This window comes from Drosophila virilis, chromosome 2 (genome assembly GCF_030788295.1).
Source record: "Drosophila virilis strain 15010-1051.87 chromosome 2, Dvir_AGI_RSII-ME, whole genome shotgun sequence".
NCBI classification, from domain to species: Eukaryota; Metazoa; Arthropoda; class Insecta; order Diptera; family Drosophilidae; genus Drosophila; species Drosophila virilis.
In genome coordinates, this window is record NC_091544.1 from 24,367,665 (window position 1) to 24,382,337 (window position 14,673).

General features: G+C 41.2%; 1 protein-coding gene across 2 annotated transcripts; it reads right to left on the reverse strand.

The window, feature by feature from the left end:
• Nucleotides 1-22: 22 nt before the first annotated feature.
• Nucleotides 23-5,773, reverse strand: Trc8 (TRC8 ring finger protein). Of its 2 annotated transcripts, none has more exons than XM_015170451.3 (7): nucleotides 4,607-5,773; nucleotides 3,961-4,531; nucleotides 1,927-2,467; nucleotides 1,685-1,859; nucleotides 1,280-1,476; nucleotides 1,005-1,205; nucleotides 23-850 (listed from the first exon to the last, which is right to left on the reverse strand). In XM_015170451.3, exons 1-7 carry the CDS (start codon nucleotides 5,034-5,036, stop codon nucleotides 518-520), a joined length of 2,448 nt encoding a protein of 815 aa, XP_015025937.1. In that variant the 5' UTR covers nucleotides 5,037-5,773; the 3' UTR covers nucleotides 23-517. The 2 variants fall into 2 exon arrangements, with proteins under 2 accessions (XP_015025937.1, XP_002055833.1); XM_002055797.4 differs by having other exon boundaries at nucleotides 1,280-1,461; nucleotides 4,607-5,772.
• Nucleotides 5,774-14,673: the final 8,900 nt, after the last annotated feature.

Sequence of the window (14,673 nt, forward strand, 5' to 3'; positions counted from 1 at the left end):
ACTAGTTTTGTTTGTTTTTTTACTTGGTACTTGATTAAATCATTTTCAGACTTCACCGCATTTATTTTTCTGCTAATGGTTTTTTTTGTTGTTGTTTTGTAACACCATTTCACTGTAAACTTAAAACTAACCTTTTTCAACATTTTTGGGTCAACTTTTTACCGTAAGCTTAATGTACAAAGATCTCTGATTGAATTCACGTTTCGTTCAGCGCCCTCACATATATAGTTAGGTATGTACTTATATGCATGATATAATTTAATTTAGTGTGGAATCGAAGCCAAACAACTGAACGTGCTTTTGGATGTCTGCGTGTATATGAATACGTATGAATGTGAGTTGGGGAGTGCGTGCACATGAATGAATCAGGTATTGGCGTTTATAGGAATGGGTCTCCCGAAACGTTCGAATAGGCAGATAATAATTTTGCTTAGGAGTTTCGCATTTTTACATAAGTACACTAACACATAGAACAGTTTACATCTGGTTTGATTAAGATTAAATATAGCGGTACAATTCATTGCTGTTCCTGTGACAACCGAAATATGTGCGTCGTATTGCTGGCCGCAGCGGTAGCAACAGCGGCCGCCGAATTTGCCGTCGATGGAGGCGGTTGAGCCGACGCTGTGATATAGCTCGCATTACTGTTGCTGCTGCTACTGCTTGCACTGCTGGCTACAGCGGCTCGGGTCTCTGCTGCAATTGCGGCCGCCTCGCTCGCCAAATTGGCTATAGCATTATCAATATTGGCCAAGGCAGCGGCAGCATTGACCGGTGCTACGCCCTCTTCTGGAGCTGCTTCTGCACCGCGTTCGGGTGAGCGGCGCGGCACTCCAGCATTGTTTGCGTCCTGTGAACAAGCCAAAATATTATAAGCTTGTAAACAATTATACAAAATTCAAAAATATAGAGGCTCCAGTCGGGAGCTTCCGTCAAGGAGATACCCCAAACCCTCTTATTCAAACACCAAATGCAGCTCGCGCCACTAAGAAATTTCTACTTACTTCTCTTGGATATATACGAATAGGCTGTTCAGCTTGAGCTGGAGCTGCTGGATCGGCATCTTGTGCGTTCTCCTCAGCTTTGTCAGTGTACATCATTATTTCGTGACACAGCGGACAGCGATCCTGTACATAGAGCCACTTGCGCAGGCAAACTCCATGGAAAAAGTGACGGCATCGCGTTATCTTAGCCGAGTACATTTCCTGAAAATAATTAAATGTGTACGAAAGCTTATTATATATTAAAAGAAAAAGATTATCAAAACTGATGAACTCACCTGATAACAGATGGCGCATACATCATCAAAGGCCTGCAGCTGAGCAGGAGTCGCTTCCGGCAATGCTGATATCTTGTGGACCGCAGAGCGCCTCTTCATGAACACCGACCAGCCAGCGCGTGCCTCGCACCAGATATTGAAGTAGGCATGAATGCACATCATGATCGCCCTAATGGCGCCGCCTGTAGCATTTTGGGCTATCAAGTTATAGTCATCGATACACAAAATCAACCAAATAATAAAATTACATGCACACGGAACAAAAAAGCTGGACAGGAGCACGCACAACTCACAAGATGAACTTATATAATGATTCGAGATTTACGCAAATATTAATTTGAATGCTTTATGTCACTGATGTGTTGATGTAATTTGACGACGAGGCCAACACTAAAGAACACTTACCCGATTCAAAGACCAAGATCCAGGCACCATTAACAAATAGCAAGATGCCAAAACAGAACTCTACGGCATTGCCGAAGGCACGCACATAGTATAGATAGTCATCTAGTTTTTCCCAAAAGAACTGGCGACGGGCGTCTAGTAAAAAGAGCGTATATGTGGCCAGCGAAACGAGCACCTGTCATACAGAGCATATTAGTCTTAGGAATATGTCGGTTGAATGTAACACATTGATAATGACCAACCTTGATAATGACCTCCACGGAGAAGGCAGTCACCGCCAGCAGCCAAGTAGAGGGCGAATGCTGCGCCCACAAGTAGTAAAGCAGCCCGACTGGCATTAATATGAGAAAGGCGCAAACAGATAAAGCGCGCACGTGACGCTTACGTGAAGGATTCCGCGCCGCGCTCAACGACATCAATATGGGTGAAACAATGTTGTGAAGGAAGTGCAGTAGCGCTGTGACCAGAAGGCATAGATTGCGACATAAGCGCACAAAACGCCTATCGGGCGCCAATGATGTGAGGCCAGTTTGTAGTGCTAATATGTAAAACAGCACCGCCGAAACTGTGCCCAGCGACTTCTCTTCGTCATTGTCATAGGTCAGCAGATACCACTGAAAGCCGCGTCCTATATAGTGGCATATCATCGAGATGACACCAGTCATGCCCAGCACAGCGGTCAAAGTTTCACAACCATCAACGAGCAGCTTCTCGATGGCCGGAAACAGCTGCAAAGGCACATCCGATTCGACAGTCAGCAAGGCATAGCCGCCCTGCATAATTCTGTAGATACGATTTTAATGAGAATAATCACTGATATTAAAAAGCATAAAAAATGGTAACAATTGAGTTATTATTTTGAGAACTTGGCTGAAATGTTTGTTTTATTATGATTGTTGATAACCTAAGAAACAAAATGTGACTGACTCTTCATAAGGTACATGTTTACACGATCAGCCGCTTATCCGCGCTGTCTTGTTTTTGCGCAAACGCGTTCTCGGTACATCCTGAGCAAAATCTCACGAACATAACACAACTATATCTTATGTATAGCATTCATAGAAACGCTCAGTATATACATATACTCAAATGCAGTTTAATGCTTTTGAAAACATTTTCATCAATTAACATATTTTAACTGTATTTTATATCATGACCAAATCGCGGCAAGCGTTTGCTTCAAATTTTAGACAACTTTTTAACTATCTCCCGCCTATTGAAGACATAGATTATTGCATGCCATGCCTAGTTAGTAAAGAAAGCTGTAACATGCAACTTTGATAATAATTTTGATAAAGATATTACAAAATGAGTTTGAGGCTGTTCGGATGATTATGAAAAAATGTATGACATTTTTTTTTTAGGTAGCTTCAATGATGATTTCCACTTTCAAGCTCTTTCGGTTTGGACTGTGCGTCAGTTAATCAGTCAGTTCAGTCAGGAAAACAGTTTTAGATATTAATTAAACGATGTGACGATGTGAGATAACAACTACTATACCGTAGCCAGTGTGTTAAATAATATTTTTTAGTCATCCCGAAAAATTCGGTAATATTTTGATATAAATATAATGAAGCAAATATAACGATTTGACAGTAAATTTGCCTGTATATTTGCCTTATATACAATAAACAAGTAAGAGGTTATAGTCGGGAGCTCCTGACTAGAGAAAACCCAACACCAAATGGAGCTCGCGCCACCCGCTCCTTTGCTTAAGTAGTAATAAAAATCAAATTAAAAAAAATAGTTCCCTCAGACAGGTTCGAACTTTCACCAAACCGCATTACTTGCCGCCGCATCTACCCAACTACTCAACCAATAACTGAGTCGTAATGAGAAAAAAACGGATTAAAATAGCAGCACAGAAAACAATGTGTGTGTACATCTACACAGAAATTCTTGCAATTTGCGCTTGTTACCCAAAACTCGTGGCCAAAACACGCTTTCTTCAATAACTACTGTGCTTCTTAACCGATCTTCATGAAATATTCAATAGTAGATCTTATGGTCTTGTGGAATATTTGTATATTCTCAGAGTTAATTGCATTAAAAATGGCTTATAGTATTGGGCAGCGTTCACACATACGGACGGACATGGCTAGATCGAGTCGGCTATTGATGGTGATCAAGAATTTATATAATTTATAGGATTGGATATGCTTCCTTCTGCCTGTTCCATACATTTGGACAAATACATAATACCCCTCTTACCCATTTTTAATGGGTCAAGTAAAATTATAAATTGCTTGTGTGATGTGTAATTTTAAGCTACATACCTAATGATCCAAAACAGACGCAAGACGTTGGGCACATTTAGACGCTGCCACTCGTTCTCAATGAGAGCCGAAAGTCCAAAGTTGGATACGAAATTCACGGCATATTGGTAACCATTGTAAACCGTTCTGCTAGCGTCCATGGCACTCAGCATAAGCGTGATTTTAGTCAGTATGATGGGCGTGAGACCCGCGATCACGGGCAGTTTGTCCACTATGCTCGATGAAAGAGGCAACATGGCAAGCAGAATTGGACTAGTAAAAATGATAGGCATGGACCGTTGGAGCAGCGCATAACGAGGGCCTAAATGTATATAGGCAAAGAGCATGCCCATGAACCATTGGGCGATGATATGTGGCGCTAGCGCCATGACGATTCCGCCCGAATCCAGCAGTCTGGTCGTATTCAAGGACAATAAATCTTCCAGTATGCTCGGACTTTGCTCCATTAGCTCTAGTGCGCTCACATTGGACCAGTAGGAGAGAAATGTGAGTCCCAGCGAGGTAAGAAACATGTACACCATCACTAAATGCCGCGTCCATAACATGAAAATGCAAGCGGCGCATAAGAAACCTGCAAATTCCGGACAAGGTTTAAAGTACAATCAAGTCACAGTAGCGGTAAATGGCCCCCAGTTAGCTCACTCACCTAGTAAACAGACGACGAACTTCACCGTCGTTATATTAAGTATATTGCCTAGCATGCTATCGTTGGCCAGCTCGTCCATTAGGCTGTTGAAATTGCTGCTGAGCATTCCGCCGGCTTGCGCTGATTTGGATGCATTTTCTATGGTGTGTTCCAGTATATCTTGACTGCGGTTGCCGATAGAGCTGGTGGCTGAATCTTCGCTGCCCATACCAAAGAATGCTTTGATGTTGGCTAAGGTGTCTGTGCTGTTGCTGGCTTCTTGCGGCGCAGCTTTTGTTGTTGAGGTTGTTGTCTCCATGGTGTAACCTTTACCCGAACTGAGCTGGCTGGGGACGCCCATGCCAATTTTGAGTATCTCATCGATGACCATGATGGGCGGCACACGCATCATGACGTCCACCAGGCCGAGCACCTGCGTCCGGATGGACATGGCAAAGCTGTAACTATAGCTGACGCGGCGTGACTTTGCAAAATGCGTTTGCTGTTGCTTGCGATTCACTTAATCTACATCAACTTTTGAGCGTCGCACGCATTTGTTATTTTTGTTGTTGTTATTATTTTAATGGTTGTCGTTGTTGTCGTGTTTTGTGGGTTGTGTTTTGGTTGCTTGCTCGACTGCTTGGTTAATCGGCTGGCGTTGGCCTTCGTCTTAGATTTCGCAAAAGCGAAAAGAATCGTGTGCAAGTGTTATTGTACGTTGTGGTGTGCGTCAAAATTATATTTGATTGGAGGGAGGGGTGCGGCAACAGTGGTAAAGGTAAACGTCGAGGATTTAGATCGATTGCACTAAACTAGGTTCTTTAAGTCTCACTTCGATCTGGCGCACTGCTTACTATTGTTTTCTATCTCAAAAGCATCGAGTTAAGCGTGAGCGTAAAATTTTTTCACAATTGAATTGGGATTTTTGTTTTTTCTCTGCTTTGCTTCTTTCGTGGGGCTCGTGAGCGTTTCTTTCGATACCAGTACTCGCATCGATAGTAATATCGATAGCTATTCAGCAATTTGCATCACTGCTGACAAGTAATATGGAGTTGCCAGACTGGTAATCAGCTGATTGTATAATTTGGCGCGCACGCAGTAATTTTTTCAAAAATTATCATGCAAGGCAGTAAGAAACACAAGCAATAGCAGCAACACTTTCACAGCTCTTTCATGCGGTATTTTTTGTTAGTACTTAAAATTTATACAAAACCTTTTTGAAAAAATAAATTATTACTTATGCGTCGCCTACTGCAAAACCATATAGACAACTTTTTGAGCACTTTAGGTGCTCCACAACTTTAGCCCGTATGTGCCCTTTACATTCTTAAGGACTCGCCATAAACTGGCCTTTTATTATAACTTATGCAAAGCATTCTTTCTCAACAATTCTATGCGCATGCATCGATAGAAATGCAAACGTATAAACTGGCCATATGTAAACAAAAGAATGTGTATTATTTATTGTGGATTTTAAGCGAAGTTTATTTTAAGCTTACAGCATGAAACTTTAAAGTTCTTTAAAAGGCTTTACAATATTCCATGAAAGAATAAATGGATGCCTTCGTTTATAATTAAAAATTATAGTCTGTACTTATAAACAAGCTAAATATAAAAAAGTTAAACCTTATATATAAATCGAACAGCTTCATAGCTTCATACTTATATTTGTCATGAATTTTTTTTGCTCCCAGTGAGTGGAAAATCATTTTATAATATTTGAATTATGAAACATCGATAGAAAAACAATAATTTAAAGAGGTAACTGCAGAACTTATCTCATGCGCTTTTAATTGTGGTCTCTCATTCGATGTCCATTTTAAATATCGCCTTTCCATGCAATTCTCATGATTTCAACTAATGATCACTTTCTCTCTTATCTTAAATATCAATTTTCAACCAATTTCCCTACAATGGAAAATTTAAATTTACCCGTACTATCTCAAGCATTTCGACTGAAGTTATATTTCATATAACTAAAAATTTACTTTCGATGATACAATCTTTAACCCGCATTTTCCATCCAAGAGCAATACACTTTACGAAAACTGTGAAACACACAGCAGAGGTATTTTCACAAAGATTTTGAAAAATGTGTTTCAAGTTTGATAAGCAAAAAACGTTGGTACAAAACTTTTCACGGTTTTTTCACGTTTGAGTCTGGAATTTCTCAAAACCCCCTGTCTTGCCTTCCCTATCTAAAATCAGATTACTTTATGCTAGCTATTATTATTTACTACTAATTATTTATATACCCGTTTATTCATAGAATGAGAACGAGATTAATTCACATAAAAAATAATACCCCGGGACAAGCTGACGCCTTATGTGACTGGGCACCCGTCATTCCTCAATCCTGTATTATGTGGAATTTACCTAGCTCAGGTCTAAATAGTTAGAATTTATTCAAAGAAAACCGTCTGAAAGCGAGTGTGCACTGGGTGTATTTGCTCGCTGGTGGGGTCAGTAACTTTTTCCATTTAAAATTTGAATTGCTGTTCATGTTGTTGTTTTTGTTATTGTTGCCCACTTGTATGCAAATGCACAAATTGAGGCAATGCAGTTGGACCCCGCTAGTAATTATGCGCAATTGTTTAGTGCTTAGCTCAAAAGGTTCAGCTCTAACTTAATTGATTTTTCGTTTCTCAACAGTAACAAACAAAAATGCCGGGTGTGTATATATATTTTTTTGTTATTTTCGACCGGGTGCCCAGGTAACCGAGGGTAATTTGCATAGTTTTCGTTTGTGTTTTGCAGCATAGTTTGCGGGGCAGCAAATTGCATTACAGCAAATTTGATTTTCCTTATGGCAATGCAGGCAAACAGTTAACACTCCCATGGCAGCATGGCTGTGTCCCATATATGGGCCTCATATATTTAATATAATCAGTGTAATTGTCAGAGGCGATGAGCTGGGGACCTGTTCCTCGGTCTTTGTCTGAAACTGGCCAACGCTCAGGTCTCACGCATGGCAATTGTATAATTTATCGCTCTAGTTCTAATCGCCAGCTGTCAATAGCTGGCAACTTGGCCAGCCAGCCAGCCAGCCAGCCAGCGAGAGCCAGCCACTGATCTCGAGGGAACGATTTAATTCGCAAGCCATATAAGTAGGAAATTTGTACGTTGATTAACGCGCCAATCGTTTTACACAACTGCAAAAGTAACGTACAAAGTGTCGATCGTGCCCCTCCTCCTGTCTTTCCGGCTCTCTCCTCCCCATCCAACAACTATCACTATTCTATCTATATCGCTCTGGGCCTGTCTATGTGTGATTTCATTACACTTTAAGCTATGTGCTGTGATCGCCGACTGCACTTCGCCGAATTGCCAGGACTAGGACATACACAAACACGCACGCACACACACACACATACACACCTCGAACCATATGCGCATGTGAATGTGAACCAGTGCAACGCGTTCCCAGCATGATTACCACTCATAGATAGCCCGACGACTGGCAACCTGCTGGGACGCCAAATGAATTAGCTGCCGCTCACACTGCTGCTTCCGTGGCTGCTGCTCCAGCTTTCCAGTGGATGCTCTGCTTTGGCTGTTGGTATATTAGCTTTATGATTATGTTTGTGCTTGAATATTAATGTGCGCACGAGTACGCTTGAAAGGCTTTAAATTGACAAGCTTAAGTAGCTTGAGTCAACAGAGTGAATGAATGAGTATATGGGGAGAGCCGTCAGATTATAGGGCATGTCTTAAAAATAAGTTAATTTAGAAGTGAAATAATCATGGAAATTAGGCAAGTTCAATGTAAATTATTTTTCAATTATCAAGATCTAAAACTAGCAAGAAAAAGAACACATTATTTGATTTACTTAAAAAATAAATCACAAGAATATATATAACTAGTTTTCTTTGTAACAACATTCAAATGGATTAAAAAAATATAAGCCTTATTTAAGAGAACACATGTTTTGACAACATGCTCTATTCACCCATAAAATATATATATAATAATGGTTATTTGGAAAATTACAACTATATTTTTATTAATTATTAATCCTTAATAAAGCAATAATTTTTGTTACATTTTTTCGAAACAAATTTAATTAAACTTATGTGAATATTTACTAAACTACTTATTCTAAGCACTAAATCTTGGAAATGATATATTTCCAATTAGAACATTTTAGCCTTCCTTTACATTATGATCCAAAGCTAATTTGTGTCACAGGCAGGCGGAAGCTTCTCCGACCCAAGGAGTAGGTATTCCGGCTCAGCGTCAATAATCAAGTCGATAGGGAAATGCCGTCAGGGAATGAATTTCTCTTGCTCTCCTGTATAGAGCGCTCACAATTGTTTTCATTTTCTTATTTTTCTATTATTGGCGGTTTATTTTGTAATCAGTTTTGGACGAAATGGTTTGGTCGCTAAGTTTTAATATTCATAATTATATAAGGTATAAAATCGTGTTGGTATATCATTCTTGTTAGCTTTTAGTGTCTGGACTTAATTGGATTTTAGTTGTGTTGATTAAGCATCCGGCAGCGATGTGGCTGCTACAGCTCCACAGGGTCTTATTGTTTGTCATAATTGCCACAAAACTGTCACATGTCCTTGGGATCGTGCGCTCTCGTATGTTATTGTTGTATATTGAAATTGATATCGTCGGCCGTGGCACCCGAAACGCCAATTATCTTTTGCATTCAAAGAATAATTAGGAGCTTGATTGACATGCGGGATAAGGAGACATACACTTGGAATGCCGTAGCAAATTATCGAACGGCTACTGTGCTGCAGAGGCTGCAGTAGCTGCAGAGGCTGATCCACAAAAATCAAAGGCCGAAAGAACGAGGACGACGACAACGTCGCGACGCCTTCCACTTATTGATTGCCGTGCTGCTGCGCCTTTGTCTGCACATAGAGTGGTAATCTGATGCTAAGCCAGCGATACAGCGGGCAGGGCAAACAATGACCAGGCTGTGCTACAGGCCCCTGTTTCAGCTCGAGCTCCACGAAACTCCGCGAAACCCGTTTTGGCAAACGACAGCAGCAGCAGCCGCAGCAGCAGCAGCAGCAGCAGATCGCAGCCCAGCAATTACAATATGTTTAACTACGTCAGCGCTTTATCGCGGACTCTGTTCGGAGCTGGAGTCCATGGCCCATGTCAGCGATTAATCCAGTGGACCGCTGCCTCGTCACCGTGGCAAGCGCTTGTTAGGCAGACTCTTTTTGGGGCAATTGCAGCGGCCTCATCATCGATTGTGTTATCGATGGCGTTGCCAGTCTCGGTCTGAGCTCCGGCCTCGGCTGCAGCTCCATGACCAGCTCTGAATCTCATTTGCGATTAAGTTCTTATGGGCAACTGGGCACAGTTCGTGGAAAGTTGGCCAGCAGATCTTTATTGTTCGATTGGTTTATTTATAATAATTAGGTGCGCTGTCCATTCGACTTTGTTTTTCGTGCTGCTGCGGCTGCTGTCGCTGCTCTGGCTGCTGCGAATACTCTGCCGGCTTATCGACGTCTCAAGCTGGCCCATAAATTCTTTAAGCTCGCACCTTTTCATTGTGCGCACTCACACACCCAGTCAGCGATTGGTCTTGGCCACGTCTGGGTCCCTGTCCCTGTCCCTGTCCCTGGCTACTGGCTTCTGGTCCGGCTGCTGATTGCAATCGCGTTGCGCATGCGCGAGGACGGCCCGCAGTTTAGACCAGGGCAGGCCAGGCCGGGCCAGGCGAGACCGGACCCAGTGCATGTGCATGTGCCCGGCGCAGCGCGTTCCTTTGGTAAATTGCTCACATTAGCAGGTTGTACGACTTATTAAGTAAGCACAATTTGCGTGGACGCCGCCCCAAAATAATGGGCAGCCGTTAAGGTGGCGACCGGGAGCCGCCTAGCCGGACAAGTGATTGTTTTATAATTGCAATCGCAATTGCAGTTCGATGCGATGCGATGTTGCTAAATTGGCTCTGGCATTGGGGCCGGCCCGTCCTGCATTGGTAGGCTGGCCAGCGAAATTGGCAATCCATTTGAATGAATAATTGCTCAATTATTGAAGCCGCCGTAGCCGACGCTGCCGCCTAACGAGGCAGCAGAGTGGGAGACTAGCACTTGCTAGGCGGAAAATTGTTGAAAATTTGTCCGTACGGTCAACAAGCAGACAGCTGGAGAAAGAGAATATGATGCTCTATGCTCTAAATAAAATTAAATACAATAATATACGCTTATATATAAGTTCCTTAATGGTTATTAAGCACACTACAAATTTGGGCAGAAGGGGGATAACTAAAGAACGGTTCGTGTTCGATTCGCAGATTAGTCGATTGACTTATCTGCTTTAATAAATAATAGTAAAAATTATAATTATAATCGTTATTAGTATAAAAATTATGTATACTGTACGTATGGAATACACATGCTTACAATTGTTTATAGAAACTATAATAAATATTTAAATAAATAAAAAAAAAGTTTTACATTACATATTTACTTAAATGAACAATTATTCTAAAAAATAAAGAAAAAAAAATAAACTACTTTTTTTTTATAATATTAATATTTGGGCAAACTATATTCATAAGCTACAAGATTGAAGTAATATAATACTGAACAACATATGAATATCAAAATTTAAAAAAATATATATATATTTAATTTCATTTGAAACTCGAGCGCACACAATGTTTTGCTTAAGTGTGTTTACACCACAGGCAGCGCTGCAAATTAAAAACTAAATATTTTGGACTTAAGCGATTTGACCAAGCTGATTAGGTCAAGAGAGAAGCGCCAAGCGACAAAGCGCGACAAAAATGGCGCTAAGGCCACATTGGCAAAGACAATGTCAGTGAGCAGCAGAAGTTATCGTATTAGGGTGAAATCGTGAAATGGAACTGGACCAGTTTTAGCGGAAGCACTACCAGCTGAACATGAAGAAGAAGAACAAGCTGGAGAAGCTGTGATGTGGTCGGGACTTGGAGTTGGAGTTGGAGTTCGAGCACTGCGCTGTCTGCAGGCACGTAAGAAATTTCATACTAATTGGCATAAATACCAAGTGTCGGGGAGAGAAGAGCCTGTAGCCATAGCTATTGCTGCCTTAGACTGGCAACACTGACAAACTGACGAACTGACTACATGACTGACATTGAGCAGTGGGACAAAAAGTCTGAAGTATGTACATATGTATGTACATATATATATGTATGTGCACATACCTATAGGCAACTGCCTGTCGATGAGATCTTCACCTTGGCAATCATTAATCGTCTGCCTCTCGACATAATATCAGTGATGGAGCTGTGCTCCAACGTTGTCTTTGCTCGTCTAAGCCTGTTTTTTTGTTTACATTATTTTTTTTGCCATGGTTCTCTCCGCTAGTTGGCCGCGTGCAATGCTGGAATGCTCATCGAACCAATTGAAATTGCTGTGACAACAATAAAAATTCAAGTTTGGGGCCTCTTTTTGCTGCTGGATTTCGACGGAGTCGCTGCTTTGGTGTCTCGCTCTCCCTCTCTCTCTCTCTCGCCGCAGGAAGAGTAGTTGATGTTGCCAGCTCGACTGACTGACAATTAGACGTGGCTAAAACGTTCGACTGATCAAGCGATTTGTAGCTGTAAATTCATCTCTATTTCGTTTTGCTGCCACTGCAAACAAGAGTTCATGTTCATTGTGCCTGCTGCTGGGGAATGCTGTGATTTTCTTTTTTGTCCTGCTCATCGGCTGTTGTCCTGGCCTGGCGACTACTTGTCGCTGTTAAAATCCAATTAATCGAACAATTTACTTTGCTGCGTTTAGCGATGGTGTTGGACTGTGCCGATGCTGCGTCCGCTTGGTGTCTTGCTTTGGAATTGATAGCATTCAGCTTAGCTTAGCTTATGGAACATATGAAATTTTCAATATGCTGCCGAGTATTTGTTGAATTTGGTATATAACACACTGAGATTACTTAAAGTATTCAAATCTGATATGATTTAAATAGTATGATAATTTGGCATTAGCATTTTATGCATTTTTTACAATGCTAGCGGGCATTACTATTTTCTAATTTAAATTTAAGATGTAAGTTTTTCACCCTTTGCCCAACCGTGGAAAATTTAATCATATTCGTATTAACTTGAACTCCACATTATTTTATTTAGGTATTGGAAAATTACTTGAAAGTTCTCAATACGGTATTCGCCTATGTTAGTCTTGTAGATTCAAGCCGAAATAAATGTCGTTTATTTAATCTTTGACCCGCATTTTTCATCCAAAAGTGGTGGATATTGCAACAAAAAAAAAATTGATATAAACTTGTACAAAGATCTTTGAAAATGAGTTAGAAGTTGGGTGGGATTTCCAAAATCGCTGAAGTCGGATAGATTTTGCAACAAGAGTGAAACCCGTATCAGATGACTTTTTACAAAGAACATTATAGACATAATTATAGGCATAGCTACACCTAGGCTACATATATTAATTATTAAGATAAAGCTACAATTTTATCATATTTGGGATCTTCTTTATTTCCATCCTTAATCCCTTTTTGTGCTCTAGCTCTATTCCCCTAAGCTTATGAGTTGTCATTTCAATCATTTTTGATGTCATATTTTTCTATTATCCCAGCAAGCTGGTTTACCAGATGCAATATGTGAAAACTCGAGCGCTTTTGACCATGTCTACTGTGGTCCAGTTGTCCATTTTCTGTTTAAATAAATTCTTGACATGCATAAATCATTCAACTTCCTTCATATTGAAATCACAACGTAATGTAAACAAAAAGAGATCATTAAATCTTTCAGTCTTGCAGTTTCTGATGATTCTCATTTTCATATTCTAGTAATTCTCATACTACTGCCTTTTTCATGAAACAATTTGCTGATTTTACCTAAGTTGCGCGTGCACTTTTTGTGTGCAAATTCATTTTAATGGCAACACTGGTAGCTTGCAAAGTACAGAAGATCTGATGGGTGTTGAAACATAAATTATTACCAAGACTGATACATGACAGCATTACAAAACGTCGCAACAACCTCTGTCCCTCCGCCTCAGGCAATTCCCCCCCAAAGAATGGGAGGCCACCCTTTTGCTTGGCAGCCGAGCATGATTAGTGTCAATTTTTGTCACTTTAATAGCGTCGTTTATGTGTTTGGCTAAGCGAGTCGTTCGAGTGCATTAAAAAAGGAACCGTGGCCTATAAAATACGAGTAGGCCAAGAAAGTGCGCCCCAATAGCTGGGCAGGAAAACTGCGCACAGCACTTGGAAACGTTTTCATTAATAGACGCTCGAATATCAAAGTGAAACTTCAGAGTAATGCCGCCGTCGCTGCCGCTGCCGTTGCCGTTGCCTTTGCCATTGCTGCTGACGTCGACAAACGCCCGCCCCATTAAACCACAAAATTTATTACACCAACTAAAACGAAATCTCAGCGAGACGGAGCCTGATGCCGTAGTCGGAACAGCGGGCGCGGGAATGGCAATGGCAATGCCATGATGTGACATCTCAAAGGCGACCAGCAGAAGCAGCAGCAGCCTACTGAGGGGGCAGCAGCGGGGTAAACAGCGAGCTGAACAACTTAATTCAAGTGTTGTCACTTTGTCGTGTTCCATAAATGTTGCCTTAAAACGCTGCTCATTAATTTTCAAGTGTAACTTTTATTAGGTATTTAAATGCGTGCGAGAACTTGCCACCAAGCGGCAAGCCGATGGCAACATGCCGCTGCACATAAATTCGACAAGCCGCATATCTCTGCGAGGGAGGGTGCTTCTCTTTATGCCACATGTTGAAGCTCTCGATCTCGCTATTGCTCTTGCGCCCCCAGCCGGCGCGTCGCACATACTTGAGATTGCATTAGTCAGTTTGTGTCGCAGCCACTTCACAGGCCATGATCAATGCTCCGTCATATGCCCGTGCACAACCCATTACATTAATAATCCATAACATCGCGTTAGAGATGAGCGCGTGACGTGACTTTGGACTAGATGATACCCCAATTCTAGCATAGATCGCATGCGATTAATAAATTGTATCTCTGCCACAGCTATATACCCTATACATACTACATATGTATGTATATGCATATCCCTATTGTAAATCGTCGTAAATATAACGATGAGTTTTACAATTTTAAATTCTTTTAGTGTAGCAAGGTCTGCCT